This window comes from Triticum aestivum, chromosome 5D, assembly GCF_018294505.1.
Source record: "Triticum aestivum cultivar Chinese Spring chromosome 5D, IWGSC CS RefSeq v2.1, whole genome shotgun sequence".
Taxonomy (NCBI): domain Eukaryota; kingdom Viridiplantae; phylum Streptophyta; class Magnoliopsida; order Poales; family Poaceae; genus Triticum; species Triticum aestivum.
Genome location: NC_057808.1, coordinates 391,222,718 through 391,241,470, shown reverse-complemented (window position 1 = coordinate 391,241,470; position 18,753 = coordinate 391,222,718). Strand labels below are relative to the sequence as shown.

Sequence of the window (18,753 nt, the reverse complement as noted above, 5' to 3'; positions counted from 1 at the left end):
TACTAATTAGTATATAGAAAACTCAGTGTAAAACCGATAAAACCTTAGTAGCACACCATCATGAATTCGATTTCAGTCCTCAGCTTACTCATGAGTATCAGTACACCGTCAAGAACAAAAATCATGTCCCGCAAAAAATATAATCATAAAGCTCATTCCGGATTAGGTGTAGCTCCTTGATTTGCTTGTCTATTTCAACCTGTTCAAGGTGAAATTAGACAAGGCTAATGGCAAATTATAATGTCCAGGCAGGCTCTCCAAAATAGAAGGATAATTATCAGCTTATGCATGTTAAATTGTATGTATAAAACATTTTCGTTCAACTGACAATCGAAATCAATGTAGTAGTTTACTTGTGTTTCCAGGCTAATAAAGAGCATCGTAGAAGTTTAGACCAAGATCCATAGCTCAGGCACTCGAGCTTCCTAGCGTGGCAGGACCTCGGGAAGTGGTGCTTTTTGTATCAGTGGAGATGCGGCATCCGCTAGCTGAAGTAACATTACAGGTAGGCTCACCCGCAAAAAATAAAATTACATGTAGGCTACATCTGTTTACCATGATAGCAGATGCGGTGGCATATCACCTCAGACGGTGGTTATAAAATACTCCCTCTGTTTCATAATATAAAAGCGTTTTTTATACTAGTATGGTGTCAAAAACGCTCTTATATTATGAGATGAAGGGAGTACTAATCAAACATGAGCTAGACTGGCCGAATGACAATGGTACGATGATCTCTTGCTCGAACACAACATGTTTTCTGGACTGCAAATCTGATATGCCTTCCTTTCAAAATTTAGAACGTCTTTATAGGTTGCAAGCTCCAACTAGAAGTTAAAGGCCATCTGCTGTGTTAGGGAACCTCACGAAAGTGATGCACTCCTCGTTACCAAACGAATAAAAAATCATGGTTTCGCTTCCTGACACGCTGGCTGCTCATGAGCATTCCAACTCCATGCCCAGGCCTCAAGGCAGAGAGGGAAAAGAGTGGCTCTCATCCTGCTCATGAGCATTCCAACTCCATGCCCATGCCTCAAGGCAGAGAGGGAAAAGAGTGGCACTCATCGCAGTCGGAAAACCCAAATTTTCCTGTTGCACCACCCGAAACAACATCACCAGTATTCAGTAGTAACCAATCAGCAAAGAGTTGACACGATTCCGCACACAAATGAAGAACATGAAGATCAACCTGGCAACTTTCTCGGCCCTGAGAAGCGGCACAGAAGCAGACATCCTGATGCAGATGCATACAGGACAGAACAGGCGAAACCTATAACCCTTCCTGCAGCTATCTATCAGGGCAAACTAGGAAGTGTAACTTTATCAAAGGAGAGGAAGCTGATACGCCCATTATCAACTTGACAGAATTTAAGAGGAATGTCGTCAAACTTGTTCTCTACCGTTTCCAGTTCATCCCTTGAAGGTGGCTTGTCTTTGTGCCAAATCCAACAACAAAAAAGGTTATGGCCAGAAATACCGATCGGCAGGTTGTATGAAATAAACTGAAAACTGTTAGAATAAATTTGAGGCACTCCGTCGATCATCCGAGGACCAAGCAATCCACACGAGCACGACACCGAGATTTGTTAACGAGGTTCACCGAGATGGCTACATCCCGGGGCCTGACTATGGGCGCTCCTTCCCATGACACCGCTACAATACCGCACCAGGTCGCCCTGAACGCCGGTACACGCCGCCGGCTTCCCCTGCGTTCCTGTACTATTATGTTGGCATAGGTTACATCGTGTGTCTAGCCCCGCTATATATGAGAGGCCTAGGATACAAGTGTCCTACTTGGACACGACTCCATATCCTATCTAAACACAATACAATTACAAGTCCAACTGTAACCTACCTTGTAGACAATATTTGACACAACCCTAACAAACTCCACCTTGGCGAATATTCTCCACCATCTTGAATTCGTCCATGTGTCAAACTTCCATGTACATTGGACCTGAGCTTATCCCATGAGAACCACTGCTACTCCAAAGACTCCATATGACTCCACCTGCAACTTGTAGTCCCTTCTTTTCTTGACCACAGTCAACACTCGAGCAAAATTAAGTTCCTTATTACTCTAGTTTGTGCTCCCAACTTCCAGAGTATCAGTTCAACGCCATCACACACCGATCACTGACCTGCGTGAAAGTGAACAACTCACATATTGGGTGTCACCCATAAGAGTTACCTGAACTCAACATCACCGCTCCTTTCTTGACCGCATATCTGAAACATGAAGGAATTTCACCATTGTTTGTAGTCATCCCGAGTCAAATTCGCAATTGTCTCATCACATGTATGACCACCAGAGCCATGGCCCGTCTCCATGCCCCGTGCTAACCGCACGCCTCGCCGCTATTATCGCGTCGAGCCTCCGCTGTCCTGATCGAGTCCCAAGGGTCACGAAACCACACCACTCAACCCCCACTGTAGAGTACCATCGATCATCACCGATCGATGACGAGTTTCACGCTTCCATCAGACCACTGGGCTCCAGTCCGAATTACGTGTCCCTCGCTTTTCCCCGCTGAATAGGCTTCGACTCTCTGAGCTCTTACGTCGTAGCCTCTCAATCAGCACCAAGTGAAGTCCTCCAGACTCCAGCTCCAGCTTCAACATGACTCCATGGTAGATGATCAGTCCACCCACGCGCCCCGTCGACTTCAAGCTCCGTGTATACATCACCTTGAATCAACCCCGCACCATAGTCTTGTCAAAGCCACACAAGCTCTCGGGCTTGCGCCACGTGTTTCCACGCCCCAGAAGTCGGTCACCATCAGCATCACGCTCTTATGTCGTCAGCGCCGATCCCACCACCGTCTTCTGTATCAACCGACTTGCGTCGATCCTTCAGACTATCTAGTCCGACCAGGCTCCCAGATCATTCCACGAATTTTCATCCATCACATGATAACACCATCATAGCTGTCATGACTTTCTGCAACACCTTCAAGCATCCATGTTGTGCCAACGAATCTTTCACTCTTGTCTGCCACAACCCAAGGCTTCCAGTTCCGTTGAACTTCTCCACCTCAAACCTAATACCCGATAGCGCCATAGTTCTTTGTACGGCTGACCCTGTGAAAAATAATGGAGCAGTCTTCCAGTGATCCCCAAGTACAAGAACAGAACCTATGTCTACTACTAGCAATCTAGCTAGTTGGTCTTCACATGAAGTGCTCCGTTGGCTCAACTTCCGTATGCTAAGCTATTTGCTTTGCCTTGCCCTTGCTAATTCCGATGGATGCAACAACCAGCGATGGCCCTTTTCTTCTGCCGATTGGATCTGTTGTGTGCCTTGTCTCCCTACAGCCGCTGCTACTTTCGACGTGCGCGTGCACGGCTGCAGCTGCCCAGCTCGGAGACAAGGAGATCACGTCTCCTCTTGGGACTCGGTCCCTCTTTTTTGCTTCAAAACAAATCCGGCACGCCTTGTAACTTCCAGCATCTTTCTAGCCCACGCTCGAGACTTAGATTCAAGTGCCACACACTACTTGGACTGTGCTCCCCGCTAGCCGCTAGGCCTCGTGCGCCGCCGCCGCTTGCTAGCACATGCCCCGATTAATCTGTCTCCGCTACTGCAGTACGCTCGCCCGATCAATCCGATCGCCGCATGTCTCGCCAGATGCTGCCACAAGCACACACGCATGTTCCGATCGCTGCTTGAAGAGTACAACACGATCCGAGGACCAAGCAATCCACACGAGCACGACACCGAGATTTGTTAATGAGATTCACCGAGATGGCTACATCCCCGGGGCCTGACTATGGGCGCTCCTCCCCATGACACCGCTACAATACCGCACCAGGTCGCCCTAGACGCCGGTACACGCCGCCGGCTTTCCCTGCGTTTCTGTACTATTATGTTGGCCCCGCTATATATGAGAGGCCTAGGATACAAGTGTCCTACTTGGACACGACTCCATATCCTATCTAAACACAATACAATTACAAGTCCAACTGTAACCTACCTTATACACAATATTTGACACAACCCTAACGAAAACTGTTGAGCCCAAATTCATATATTGTGATCCTTTTTGTATCTTCTTACATAGTACTTCTAGAGCTTCTATTAAAGTTCTTCTGTTATGCTATTTATGCCTTGCATCTCATTGCGGCTTAGAATCGGATTTATAGTCGGCCCAGAAAAGAACTAGTGACAAGTCACAACTGATGGATGCATAATAAGCATATAAATATAGGAATCAATGTTTGATTGCAAAACAGAGTTCAGCTGACAATAACTATGCTTAGTAACCAAAAAAAACTCTATCACCTTTAATATTAGGCTGAATAGACTTAAACTACTTGCATTTATATAGCTCAGACATGATAACCACTCAGGTTCAATAGAACAGATAAATTAAATCTATGTTCACAGAAAGACAGTTAACAACATAGAAAATATATCCATGTGCAAAGAGCGCCAATAGCACATCACAGGCACATCCTGCATGCCTAAATATATAGAAGTTTCAGAACATAAAACTGAAAGGGGAAATCATACATTTCAAACGATATAACTAATCATATCAAACACATGACCAAAAAATTAAGCATGTGTGTGAAGAGATAACCCAGGAATGGATTGCTGTAAACGAAAATGCCACACAAGTTTAAAAGCATGGATCCACGATCTGCATGTGGCAGGAAAAGTAACATTACCTTAACAGACATACAAGAAAACTAGGGACTCCTGGGTACGACTTCTTAAATTTGCTATTTGGTAGATGCACTTTAAAGGATGGATACATCCCACCTATGTGCATTCCTATGAGCAATTTGGTAATGTCGTTGCAGGCACCATTGGCTTTACCAAAGCTCTGGCTTGTGGCATCCATACTCTCGGGGGAATTGGTGACGTCACCAGAACAGATATGCTTCATTGTCCAGGGAACGTCATATCGTCCAACAATGTAGCCAAGGAACTTCAAGTGCGTGTAAGCTTGGAAGGCATCCCAGGAGCACCCATAACTTCCACTTGCAATCTTTCCATAGATCTCCTCCATTCCAACGGTTTCATCCTTGTCATCGAGAATAACCAATGCCCCTCTTTCTGCCAAGAACCTGCGTAGTTTGATCATGCAACAAGCCTTAAACCGCAAGTCGGAGTATTTGAAAACAAAAACCATGATATGTGATTCATGCATAATCTCTAAACAATGATGTTGCACTAGTGCACTATTTTAAATGCGACATGATGTAACTAGTAAAAAAATGGGTAATAGCCATGCGATTTCAAATACAAGGAATCCAGGGCATGTTGCAATGTTACAGCATTTCATCAAACAGGTGGCGTACCCGATCTCCTCCACATTGTAGTAGAGCTTGCCACCCCGTGCTATGCCAGTGGTCAGCCAGAGCTTCCCCTTGTTGTCCAACACCTCTGCCGCACCAGCCTCCTCCACCCACCGCGCCCGCGACGCGACGTTCCTGCACCACAACATGTACAACCCGATGAGATGAAAGGTCCAGAAGTGCGCCAGCAGCACAAACAGATCAACCACAAGATAGCACACACCTGAACTGTGTTGGAGTCGTGGACGCCCTAGCTCACCTCTCTGTCTCTTTATTGACCCCTCTCTCTCGTTGGCACACTGAAGAAGAGAAAAGGAGGAAGAACGAGAAGCACACATCAAGATATACCCGGCGCACGAACACCGCCGGCCGCAATAACGGCCGCTTTACTCAAGCCACAAACTCGAGCGACTGGCTACAACACGCAGGGTCAGGGCTTATACATGCGCGCACCAACGCCCACATCCGCTCCCGACACAGCCCCACCTGCCCACTTCGCCATGCCCCGCGCTCCACAACTTCCGCGCCCGCCGCGCATGCACGCAAACGGGACGCGGCCGGGTCCAGCGCCCGGCGCGATCACACCCCCGCGCGTCTCTCTAACCAACCCACACACGCGCACATACACGTGCTGTCACACACACACCCGTGCACTCCCGCCACGGACCCGATGCGTCCGGTGCGCACATGCACACGCACCCGACGTGGTCGCCACCGTGACGGCCATGACTTATTCTTAACATTCATCCCCTAAGCCGTGGCTCAGAGGAGGCCGGCGTCCTCGACGTCGACGTCCGCCAGCAGTGCATGTTCTGCCGCCGGCGCCTTCCACAGCTGGGGGCACTCGCGCTTGAAGTGGTCGCGCTTGCCGCACTTGTAGCATCGCCCGTGCCGCTTGTTCCCGCCGCCTGATGCCGTGCTCGCCGCGCCGCCATCATCGTTGAAGCCGCCACCACCCTAACGTCGCTGCCGCGCCTGCCACTGCGCCGCCGTGTACATCAGCTGGCCATCTGCCCGCTCGTCGCCGCCTTGTCCATGCCGTCGCAGCCTCTCCTCGAACACTTTCAGCCGCCTGAGAGCTTCCTCGAATGGCATGGCGTTCACGTCGCAGAACTGCTCCATTCCGGCGACGGCGGCGTACAAGCGATCCGGGACGGAGTCCAGGAGCTTCTTCACCATCGCCGGATCGTCGAGCGTCGACCCCAACCCGGCATAGCGACCCGCCATGCCGCTGATCTTGCCGGCGAAGGCGTCCAGCGTCTCGCTGCTCTCCATCCGCAGCAGCTCGAAATCGCTCCGAAGCGAGGCCAGCCGCGCCGCCCAGACGTGATCGGCTCTGACGAACCGTGCCTTGAGGCTGCTCCAGACCTCCGCCGCCGTCTTCTTGAGCGCCACCTGCAGCAGGAGATCCTCGGCGAGCGCGCCAAGCAGGTACGCCCGCGCCGGCTTGTCCTTCTTGGCAATCACCGCCGTCGCCGCGTCCTCCGCCGGCACCACCGCCTCCCACAATCCGGCCGCATCCCGGTTGGCCTCCACCTTGATCGCCCACGTGATGTAATTCTCACCAGTGAGCATGGGAACGGGCTGCGGCAGCGAGCTCCCCGATCCGCAAGCGACATCGCCAGCGATCACCTTCGCAACGAGGCTCTGAATACCAATTGTTGGAGTCGTGGCCGCCCTAGCTCACCTCTCTGTCTCTTTACTGACCTCTCTCTCTCTCGTTGGCACACACTGAAGAAGAGAAAAGGAGGAAGAACGAGAAGCACACAACAAAATATACGAGACGCACGAACGCCGCCGGCCGCAACAACGGCCGCTTTACTCAAGCCACAAACTCGAGCGACTGGCTACAACACGCGGGGTCGGGGCTTATACATGCGCGCACCAACGCCCACGTCTGCTCCCGACGCAGCCCCACTGCCCACTTCATCACGCCCCGCGCTTCACAGCTTCCGCGCCCGACGCGCACGCACGCAAACGGGACGCGACCGGGTCAGTGCCCGGCGCGGTCACACCCCCACGCGTCTCTCTAACCAACCCACACACGCGCTGTCATACACACACACACACCCATGCACTCCCGCCACGGACCCGATGCAGCTCAGTCTGCACCCGACGCGTCCGGTGCGCGCACGCACACGCACCCGACGTGGTCGCCACCGTGACGGCCATGGCTTATTCCTAACAAACTGGACTCTCGAGGAAGAGGGTGCCGCGTCCGAGAGGAAGGGGTTGAGGTGCTGCTCCTCCCCGTCGTCTTCAGCCGCGAGCGGGGGAGGCAACCCCAGGAGCACGGCCCCTTCTCCGCCGGTCGCGTGCCACGGCTGCCATGAACCAATCCCTGCACGGTTGTACGCCCTTCTATCACCAAAACTTTCAAGGCTAATAGTTGACAAAATGTCCCATGTTAGCTCTTCCCTGGCCAAAATGCCCTTCTTTCTCTGCAATTAAGCAAATACCCCCAACTTAGCTTTGCCGATTGATAAAATGTGACACATTACAATTTATCATGTTTCTTTGTTGGATGCCGAAAATATCCCTAACCAAAGTAAGTAACAAAAGAATTTTGGTAAAACAAACTTAATCTGAAAAAACAACGCTGCACAAAAGCCAATCCATCTGGTATGACGATAAATCCACCATCCAGATACATTCCCCATGCTAGTGTTCATACCAAATAAATTGCAACACACACCAAACCCTGAAATCGTCCAAATCGAGGAAGTGACCAAAGGCATGGGGCATTACACTTGACTTGAGAGGGAGAAGCTCACCTGAGAAGACCCGCCCTCCCTCGATTCAGGCCACTGCTGCTGGTTGTCACCTAACGTTGAAATAGGCGCACACCTGAAGCCTATATATATAGACTGCCAAAGGAAAGAGTACGTGCACTTGGTTTAGAAGACCTATTCTAGCGTCAAGATGGTTCATCAGGATCAGGGAAAGCTGGTGCAGATGGTGGCCGTGGACGTTGGACTTGTGGCGCCGCCGATCAGGTACGTGCTAAGCGAGGAGAACAGGCCGACCACCGTTGCACAGCAAGCCAAGCTGGTCATCCCCATCGTGGACGTGAGCCGTCTGGCCATGCCCGATGACGTTGAGGAGGCGGCCAAGCTTCGGTCTGTGCTCCATTCATGGGGCCTCTTTGTGGTTACCGGCCATGGCATGCCAAAGGAGTTCCTCGACGAGATCCTCGAGGCGACAAGGAAGTTCTTCCACCTGCCGCTGGAGGAGAAGCAGAAGTGCGGCAACGTGATCGACGGCGTCAAATTCCAGAACGAAGGGTACGGCATCGACCGCATCGACTCCCACGAGCAGATCCTCGACTGGTGTGACCGGCTCTGGCTCCAGCTCCAGCCGGAGGACGAGAGGCGGCTCCAGTTCTGGCCGCAGAATCTAAGGTACTCGACCTACACATTAATTGTTGCCCTCGGTGATTTAAAATCCTTTTTTATTTGCATTTATATTGGAGATCATATATAATCTGCAGGGATCTCCTACACGAGTACACCTTAGAGAGTGGGAGAGTGACCATGGATGTGCTGAAGGCCATGGCAAAGCTTCTGAACCAGGAGGAGGGCTTCTTCATCAACATGGTGGGTGAGAGGTTCAAGTCATACTCGAGGTTCACCTACTACCCTCCCTGCCCACGCCCGGACCTCGTGAACGGGCTGAAGCCGCACACCGACAACTCTGTCATCACACTGCTCCTCATGGACAAGGACGTCGGCGGCTTCCAGGTGCTTAAGGACGGCCACTGGGTTGATGTTCCCGTGCTCAGTAATGACCTGTTGGTCGTTGTCGGCGAGGGCATGGAGGTACGTATACATGCATATAACTACTGTAATTTGCAAAGATCATGAAAGAGAGTAGTATCTCATTCCTATGCACACAGATCATCAGCAATGCAATCTTCAAGGCGCCGTGGCGCCGTGTGGTGACGAGCGCCGACAAGGAGAGGCTGTCACTGGCGATGTTCTACCAGCCGGAGCCCGAGAGGATCATAGGGCCGCCGGGGGTGCTAGTCCACGAGAAGCGCCCGGCGATGTTCAAGAACTGCTTGGTCCAGACATTGGCCGATGGATACTGGGATGCATTTGCAGCAGGAGATCGCACCGTTGACTTCCTCAATGTCAGGATCAATGCAGTGGCCGACGCTGAGCACGAGTGCATGATGTTCCTCTCTCACTCCCACAAGTGTAGTGTGAATACGAGTTGATCAGTGTACTTCACATATGATCACCTCCATGGAATAAAATAAAGAGTCAATTACACCATCGGTGCTTAAACTTGATGGAAATTGTCACTTTTAATACTAAGACTTGTGGCATATATCAAATTGGTGGGCGTGCAAACATACTCAAAGTCGGGCACAAAATCGACGCCGACTAGGCCCCAAGCGAGGCCTTTTTTTGTAACCCTCTATATTTTGCTAGCGAACGTAGCTATCTACATATTTTTCTACGCGATTTTCATATACAACATGTTAAATTTGGAGTTAGGGTTTGAAAGATATGATTATTTTAAAGGCATTTGAATTTGCAAAAAGAAAGAAAAGTGAAAAAAAGGGCGGCACTGGGTCGAACTAAAGTCTCTTGGATGGGGGAGTAAAGCTTTGGCTAGTGGGTTGGCTGTGTTGTTGTGTGTCATTAGGGCCGCACCGTATATAAACCAAAGAAAACGGCCCATGTAGCGAATCAAATCGTTTTTCTATTTATAGGTGGCATAGTGGGTGACTTCTATCAACTTCGGGGGTAATTTTAATGACAGATGGATAGAAGCAATAGTCCATTTATTAGTACTAGCAAAAGGGACCGTGCGTTGCAACGGAAGATAAAATTGGCGTGATTGTAGTGAGGATTGTGTGGGAGACCACAATTCCCGTTTTCAAATCAATAGTGCAAGGCCCTCTTTTATGCAGGAGGGGCACGTCCTCATTTAATTCTGCATACTCATTGAACATATAAAGGATGAAGGAGTTGCTACGCACAACCAATGGCTCGAGCGCACCGCACCACGTGAAGAAAAAAAACCACCGCAACGCGACCGCGCGTGAGAAAAAACAGCGAGGGTCAGGCGAGCGCACCGCACCACGCGAGGGAAAAGACCACCGCTCCGCCCGTCCGCTTTCTCCTTCATCCCCGTTCCCTCCTCTCCAACCGCCCGTCCTCCTCGAGCCCCGCCCCGCGTCCCTCCTCCTCCTCCCTGCTCGCTCACATCGCGGGCGGCGCCACCTCCTCGCTAGGCCCATCTCTGCCCACCCTCTCTTCCTCGCGATTCGGAGCAGAAGGACGGATGCGGCCACCCAGGCGTCGGCGCCGGCGCCGGCGCGGGATTATAGAGGAGAGGGGACATCGATGGCCAGGCAAGGAAGGACGAGGGGGAATCTGGTGGAGGTGATGAGGGAGCTGCTAAGGTGGGGCAGGAGAGGACGGCTCGCCGACAAGCTCGAGTTGGAGGCGGTGAGATCTTTTCCTTCATGCCTTCCCACCTGCTGAGCTCGTTGGTCCTCCTCCCTCCCCTGTGCGGCCGTCTTCGTCCTTCATCGCTCGATTTACGATCAACCCCTGGTACGCCTCCATCCTTCGTCTCTTGCTCCGTGGCCCGGATGTTGAGAGAGGGCGAGAGGCGGTGTCGCGGTGATATGCAGGGGTGAGGGAGATGGAGGCGGTGACCCGCAGCTCCTATTGAAGGGGCGGAGAAGAGGGGGTACTCGTGTGAGCGGAGAAGAGGGGGTACTCGTGTGGAAGAAATCGGGAGGAAGCGTTGGCAGTGACAGGTCGTGGATCATCTGTGCTTGTGCAGATTTTATTTCTGTACGCCTACAAGGTGTTCGACGAAAATCCCAGAAGGCTGGCAGGGGAAGAATGATCTATGTAAGCCATGTGATTTCCTGATTCAGGTGGCTCTACTATATTCCTCATTTAGTAGTTTATCAAGTGATCAGATGTTTTAATCTCGAGAATGTGTTTTGAGAACTGCTTGTTTACCCATTCCTTTGTTTTTAGCTGCAGTCAAGTAATTCTAATAGGAAGACTGTTGGTTCAACTGAAGATGCGGAGTCAGTGTGTGGACAGCTTGTTGGTAGAGTCCATAAAAAAATTCCAACCAGTCATAACCGCCCTGCCTCGCTTCCGACGGTGCTGCTGGTTGCTCAGGTTCCTAGGGGACGTCTCATGGTTGTTATCTATGGGAGGAGAGGATGACATCCACAGCAGTAAGCGGCACGCTGCCCCAGCCAGCCGTCATACATGGCCGCGTCGATTTTCCGTTACCTTGCCTCCTGCTGTTCGATTTTCCTCTTTTGCTTACTTCTCCTTCCAGTGTTGGTGCGGGATCGTTCGGTTCATTGTTCATTGTTCCGCTGGCTGCTCAGGTTTGCCAACAACATCAGTTTGTTGTTTTCTCCCAGAGGTGGATTATTTCTGCGGGGTTGAGCTCCTCCATGACCCGATTTCTTACCTTGCTGGTTGTGTCATATGGCAGTCGGCATTTGCTTGATGAATGTTTCAGTTCTACTACTGTTTCACCACCCCACCATGAGCTCGGCCTTCAGCCGTGTTTATTCTCTTTCCTTTCTCTAATTCATTTATATATTTCATGGGTAGGGTATGGATAGCCTGATGAGAGCAGCCCAGTAGCCGCACCTCCGCAACTTTGCCAATGTATACAGTCATCAGTACCATCTCTTTACCGCAGTTTTTGCCTTCCATTTTTTTGAGTTGTTTGATTCATTTCATTTTCCAACTGAATCAGCTCTCGAGGTTTACGCATAGCCCTATAAGAAGATCAATCATCGATGACTTGCCGATTTACAGGCACGTAAAAAAATACATACTTTCTATGTGTTCTTGGGATCAACTAATGTGAGATCGTTTTCTCTTATTTCATTGTTCTTGCTGCTGCATATATCTCTTCATGCATCTGAATCACTGAAAATTACAGGAGAAAACAGGTTGGGGGGATATGAGGCTATTGGTCTTTATTCCTTCATGTAGGTTGAGGTATTTCGGAGTTGGTTCACTCGGAAAAAAGGTGTGTTGATGGTTTGAGTTTTTGCATCAGCAGCAAGTCAGATTTTTTCTACCGGGGAGCATCAACCTTCTTCCCCCCATGATCGTTACTTTGTTGGCATGAGCTTTCTAGAATGTATTGTTTGATTGTCTCCCATGTTAGCAGATAGGTACTAGCTAGAACACCCTTTTTAATGATGTATTTCATGGATACATTGTGATGGAGCATTAGTTGGCTTGCCTTTTGTGTCACTCACTCATTGACGAATTTTTCAGTTTAGGAGGTTTTGTGGCCTCTTGGTTCAGAATGCAAATAAACAATATGCGCCATGGTTTGATCAGAATGCAAATAAACTGCAGTTTTAATCCCATGTTTGAAAATGGATTGACTACAAATTGCATATTCTCACGTATATATTTGTAAAAAGAAATTCGTATTAATTTTTTATTAAAAGATTTTGTGTGGGTACCTAAGTGGTTGCTCACACCTGAAGTTACTAACAAATGTAAGTATTCTGAAAGCACTCAAGGTTTTAAATGGGACTGTGCGTCAATTGACGCAACCGGTCATCTAGTGCGATTAACGCCCGATGATGCACCTCCTCCATTCTCATTCTCTCCTCGTTATTTCCAAGGGGGCTTGTTAATATTTCAAACAATTTATGAATGTATATAGATTGATGATATTTAAGAAATCTTTTTTTGCGGGGATTTAGTGTAAGAAATCGATGTGGGACTATTTAAGTGTGAATAGTCGTGTGTTATACGGAATGTCGTTCCTAGCACTGCCTTCGGGTGGGTATATTAGTCGGGTAGTCATCATAAGATTCCCCTTTTTTAGTCAGCCCCATTAAATTGAAGTGGCAATTGAACTGTCGCCTTCATTGGCTGATTCCATGCGAATCATTAATAACGTATATATTAACTTCCAATTATAGTGCTAACAATTTTCTCCTCCCATTCCCTGGTTGGCTAAGGAATTAATAACAGACCCGTCTAAGTTCAAAAAATATTTAGCGGACTCACCTACTCGTGATGGTGGCCAGCATGATGCAACTACAGTGCTAGGGTCCCGTGTTCGAATCACAACTTAAGCATTTAACTTATAGTTTGGGCGAGTGGACTGCGGGTTGATTCGTGAGAAATTCAAGGGGTTCTGCAAAAGCCAAAATATTTTCTTCGACTCATTAAACCCGGACCGCGGGTTAATGTCAAGAAAACTAAAGGGGCTTTATGTAAATTTCAAACGTTTTCCTGACTTACTATTAGATAGAGATTAGGTAGAGTTAACAAAAAATAGGTAAAATGGATATGAATATATATTTTTGCGAGCAGGCGAATGCCATATATTAAAATTGTTCATATGTACCATATATACGTACCAATGTTGACAGTGGCAAACCTCAGTCTGGACCTTTAAATATATTTGACGCACTGGAACCAATCATGATATCACTTATGATGCATTTCCAATGACTAAATTCCAACTATCATTTAATTACATCCACTAAATAGTGACAATTGTGTCGGGGGAGATATAAGAAATCAAATTCATGTGGCTGTGGTTGTGTGCATCTACGATGTGGAGTTAGGAGAAAAACTCTTACTCTCGTTTTTTGCATGGATTTCAACTGAAAATGTCCCTGCAATCTAATGGTGCACTATCCACATGTTAAAATAATTATTTGAGTAATAAAATCTACCCTCGATACCCTCCCCCCCCCCCCCCCCCCCCCCCCTACCCCGCAGCCAAAAAAACTCTAGTCTCGATACGTAGTGAATGTTTCTTGCATGGATTTCAAATCAAAATGTCCCTGGAATCTAATGGTGCCCTGTACACATGTTAAAATAATTACTTGAATATTTGAATAATAATCTTTGGTTTACTAACACTACTAATTAGTATATAGAAAACTCAGTGTAAAATCGATAAAAGCTTAGTAGCACACCATCATGAATTTGATTTCAGTTCTCAGTTTACTCATGAGTATTAGTACACCATCAAGAAAAATAATAATCCTAAAGCTCATTCTGGATTTGTTGTAGCTCACTGATTTGCTTGTCTATTTCAGACTGTTCAAGGTGAAATTTGATTGTCTTCAGCATTGAGAAGATTGACAATATCTCTACTCTTATAAAAAAACCGAGTTGGTGATGATGGTGTGCCTGCCATTTTGTAATATAGACCGTCCGATATATATCTGACGGATAGAGAGCAAACTATGACAATTTTACAAAAGATACCCGCACCTCTCTCCACATTGACAGATAAGGCCTTGCCTCGTTCATCCTTATCTCCCACAACCTCATTGATGAGTAATTAAAAAAGAAAGTCTTTGAAACAATCTAGCATGGTGGCCGCTGTCGCCTGCCGGCGCCATCCATCCCCATGCCTCCGCCCAGTCCGACCACCAGTCACCACCACGCTCCACTCCTCCTCACCTTATCTCCCATCTTTCATTTTTTTGATGAAATTCCCGAGATACCATTTTTTCGATAAAATTCTCGAGATATCATTAGTTTTTACACATGGGATTACTCCTGCATGGGTCAATCACAACAAGTGTTTTGTAAAAAAAAAATGCATCTTGATGTTCCGTGCAATGCACGGGCATCTTGCTAGTGCAGTACATAATACCTAACATCTAACAAGGGCAACAAATTCTAATGCCCAGAGAGGCTCTGCAAAACAGAAGGGCAGCTTTCAGCTTATGCATGTTAAATTGTACTATATATAGCATTTTCTTTCAACTGATAGTCAAATTCAAAGTAGTTTACTTGTTTTTCAGGCTAAAGAGCATCGTATAAGTTTAGATCAAGAGCGATAGCTCAGGCACTCGAGCTTCCTAGCGTCTGTATCAGTGGAGATGCGGCATCCGCTAGCTGAAAGTAACATTACAGGTAGGCTACGTCTGTGTACCAATACCATGATATCATTATCTGTATGCATATGGCCAATCCATTGACAAACAGTGGTTACAATACTGATCAAACATGAGCTAATGACAATGGTACGACGGCCTCTTGCTGGAATACATGTTTTCTGGACTGCAAATCTGGTATTGCATTGCGGTTTCGCTTCCGGCACGCTGGCTACTCATGAGCATTCAAACTCCACACCCAGACATCAAGCCAGGGACAATGAAAAGAGCAGCATTCATCGCCCTCGGAAGACCAAATTTCCTGTTGCACGAGCCGAAACGACATCATCAGCAGTAACCAAGCAACTCAAGAACCTGAAGATCTATATGATGCCTTCCTTGGTCCTGCCAAGAATGCGGATAACCGGAACAGAAACATACACCCTGAGGCAGGCTTAGCTAACAGCTTACAGGACCAGAACAGGCGACAACTACAAAACATTCCTGCTGCTATCTATGTATCAGGGCAAAGTAGGAAGTGTAACTCTGTCCAAGGAGAGTAAGCTGATGCGTCCATTATCAACTTGGCAGAATTTAAGACGAATGCCGGCGAACTTCTCCACAGTTTCCAGTTCATCCCTTGAGGGTGGCTTGTTTCTGCGGCAAATCGAACAACAAAAAGTTAGGATGGCTAGAGGTGTCAATCACCAGATTGTACGAAATCAACCGTAAACTGTTAAGCCCAAGTTCGTATATTGAGACCCTTTTTGCATCTCCTTACCTACTTCTAAAGCTTCTGATAGTTCTGTTCTACAGTTTATGGCTTTACGCACATTGCTACCTACTGTTACTCGGATTTCTTTCTTTGGGTAAAGGTCAGTCAAGAAAACGATGATAACTCGTGATAAGTCGCAAGTGATGCAACCATGATAAGCATATAAATACAGGAAATCATGACTGATTGCACAATTTGATTGCAAGACAGAGTTCAGCTGACTGTAACTGCGCTTAGAACCTCCCCAAAAAAAATCCATCACCTTTGACAGTAGGCTTAAATTTCTTGCATTTATATAGCTCAAGCATGCTAACCACTCAGGTATAATGGACAAATAAAATAAATCTGTGTTCACAGAATAGAGTGAACAACAGATAAATTATATCCATGTGCAAAGACAGCCAATAACACATCATAGACACATCCTACATGCCTAAATATCCCATAGTTTCAGAACATATAAGTGAAAGGGGAAATCATACATTTCAAACGATAGATAGCTAAAATCATGTCAAACACATGAGCCAAAAACAATTAAGCATCCATGTCAAAAGGAACGGATCAATGTAAACAAAAATGCACAAGTTTAAAAGCATGGATCCGCGATTTGTAAGCGACGGGGAAAGTAGCATTACCTTAACAGACATACAAGAAAATTAGGGACTCCTGGGGACGACTTCTTAAATTTGCTATTTGGTAGATGCACTTTAAAGGATGGATACATCCCATCTATGTGCATTACTTCGAGAAATTTGGTGATGTCATTTCAGGCACCATCAGCACTATCAAATTTGGTGACGAAATCAACCGTAAACTGCTAAGCCCAAATTCATTTATTGCGATCTTTTTGCATCTCCTTACCTACTTCTATACCTTCTATGATAGTTTTGTTCTGCAACATATGGCTTTACGCATATCATTGTCCATGGAACACCATATCGCCCAACAATGTAGCCAAGCAACTTCAAGTGCTTGTAAGCTTGGAAGGCAAGCCGGGAGCACCCGTAACTCCCTCCTGCAATCTTTCCATAGATTTCCTCCATTGCTATGGTTACATCCTTGTCGTTGAGAAGAACCAATGCCCCTCTTTCTACCAAAAACCTGCATAGTTTGATCACCCAACAAGCCTCAGACTGCAAGTTGAAGTACTTGAAAACAGAACCAATGCCACGTTGTTAAGGCATTTCAACAAACAGGTGGCGTACCCGATCTCCTCGACATTGTACAACAGCTTGCCAGAGCTTCACCTTGTTGTCCAACACCTCCGCCGCACCACCCTCCTCCACCCACCGCGCCAGCGACGCCATATTCCTGCACCACAGCATATACAGCCCCATGAACGATCCAGAAGCGCACCACCAGCCACAAACAGATGAACCGCAAGACAGCACGCACCTGAACTGGACTCTCGAGGACGAGGGTGCCACGTCCGAGAGGAAGGGTTCAAGTGCCCCAGGAGCAACGGCAGAGGCTGCCCCAGGAGCGCACCCCCTTCGCCGTCGGTCGAGCCCCGCGGCCGCCATGAACTGCTCCCTGCACTCCCTTTTCTCCCACCAAAACTTTCAGGGCTAATAGACAAAATGCCTCGTGTTTGCTCTGCCCCGGTCAAAATGTTCCTTCTTCCTCTGCAATTCAGCAAATACCCCTTAGCTTTGCCAAACACACATTACATGTTTCTTTGTTGGATGACAGAAATGAGAGGCTGGACAGACCAAAATAACAAAATAATTTTGCCAAAAAATAAATTTTAGCCCAAAACATGAACTATCCAGAAAAATCTGGAAAAAAATAATACTCCACAAAGGCCTCATAAATCTCCTGTTAAGGTAAATCCATCATCCCAGAGAGTGGTGAATCCATGGCAAAAATTGAGGGTAGGCTTAAAGTTAACAGTGCGAAAAAAAGTCATTATCTCCCAATCCTAGTCCAAATAAGGTCGAAATTTCCCTGAATACTACTGGCAACATATTGTAATATTTGCAAGATTTTTTTTAATCTAAAATTCTGAACCAAAATCTGGATCTGCTTACCAAAAGATTCAATATCTCCTAATCCTATAATCCAAATAAGCAAAAGTCCTACTCCCTCCGTGCCTAAATAATTAGTTTTTGTAGAGATTTCATGTTTGACCATATACAGTGTTGGGTTCGGGAACAACAGGGAGACATTTGAATTACTTGCAAAATAACTGTCTAAAAGTCTTTCTCTTCATTTCTACAAACAAGAACAGAAATCAATTCTTGGACTAATTACAACAACTACTAACTAGCTACTATAACTAGCTGCCACAGAATCAGTTCTTAAATCTTAACAACCTTCAGAAGTTCAGAAGTTCAGAGCGATGGCAGCAGCCTGACGACCAGAGCACGGTTAATAAACAAAATGCCCCGGCCCAAATGTCCCTCTGCTCTCTGCAATTCAGCAAAACAACGAATTCAACCAATTCAGCAAAACCGTCGTCACACACCACAAAACATGTGTACATACAAAAGTAAAAATCACTAACTGAGCTGAGACTCGAATTAATCGATCAAGTATTTTCATACATTTTCAATCACGTTCAGCAGCAGAGGAGAACTATTACAAGCTTTCTTACTAGCCACGACGATCACTTCTAAGAAAGAAAACGACGATCACAACCGAATCTCCCCTTCCTCTAAATCTTCTTGACAGCATTGATGCTGCTGCTTCAGGTCGTGGTCGTCAACCTTGAGAAAGAGTCCCATCTGTCGCAGCAAGTTGTTGGGCCTGGCCGTGTTGTGCTGATCAATGCCGAGGGCCTTCACGTCCTCGTCTAGGG

The 18,753-nt window shown here is 47.4% G+C and overlaps 2 protein-coding genes and 2 pseudogenes across 2 annotated transcripts; 2 read left to right on the top strand and 2 right to left on the bottom strand.

Moving 5' to 3' along the window:
• Positions 1–1,214: 1,214 nt before the first annotated feature.
• On the bottom strand, positions 1,215–7,635 carry LOC123125085 (uncharacterized; annotated as a pseudogene).
• Positions 7,636–8,226: 591 nt separating this feature from the next.
• On the top strand, positions 8,227–9,523 carry LOC123125084 (protein SRG1-like). Its single transcript, XM_044545619.1, has 3 exons — positions 8,227–8,705; positions 8,795–9,122; positions 9,200–9,523. Exons 1-3 carry the CDS (start codon positions 8,227–8,229, stop codon positions 9,521–9,523), a joined length of 1,131 nt encoding a protein of 376 aa, XP_044401554.1.
• A 751-nt stretch (positions 9,524–10,274) lies between these two features.
• Positions 10,275–12,683, top strand: LOC123120710 (uncharacterized). Its single transcript, XM_044540699.1, has 2 exons — positions 10,275–10,766; positions 11,913–12,683. The coding sequence occupies exons 1-2, from the start codon at positions 10,275–10,277 to the stop codon at positions 11,943–11,945; spliced, it is 525 nt and encodes a 174-aa protein (XP_044396634.1). The 3' UTR covers positions 11,946–12,683.
• A 2,492-nt stretch (positions 12,684–15,175) lies between these two features.
• On the bottom strand, positions 15,176–17,578 carry LOC123125083 (uncharacterized; annotated as a pseudogene).
• Between the last annotated feature and the right edge of the window lie 1,175 nt (positions 17,579–18,753).

Bases quoted from the DNA above. Each gene is read 5' to 3' on its own strand.
- LOC123125084 (XM_044545619.1), top strand. From the start codon at position 8,227: ATGGTTCATCAGGATCAGGGAAAGCTGGTGCAGATGGTGGCCGTGGAC. The intron at 8,706-8,794 runs GTACTCGACCTA...TATAATCTGCAG, and splicing joins TTCTGGCCGCAGAATCTAAG to GGATCTCCTACACGAGTACA. The intron at 9,123-9,199 runs GTACGTATACAT...CTATGCACACAG, and splicing joins TTGTCGGCGAGGGCATGGAG to ATCATCAGCAATGCAATCTT.
- LOC123120710 (XM_044540699.1), top strand. From the start codon at position 10,275: ATGAAGGAGTTGCTACGCACAACCAATGGCTCGAGCGCACCGCACCAC. The intron at 10,767-11,912 runs GTGAGATCTTTT...TTTCATGGGTAG, and splicing joins ACAAGCTCGAGTTGGAGGCG to GGTATGGATAGCCTGATGAG.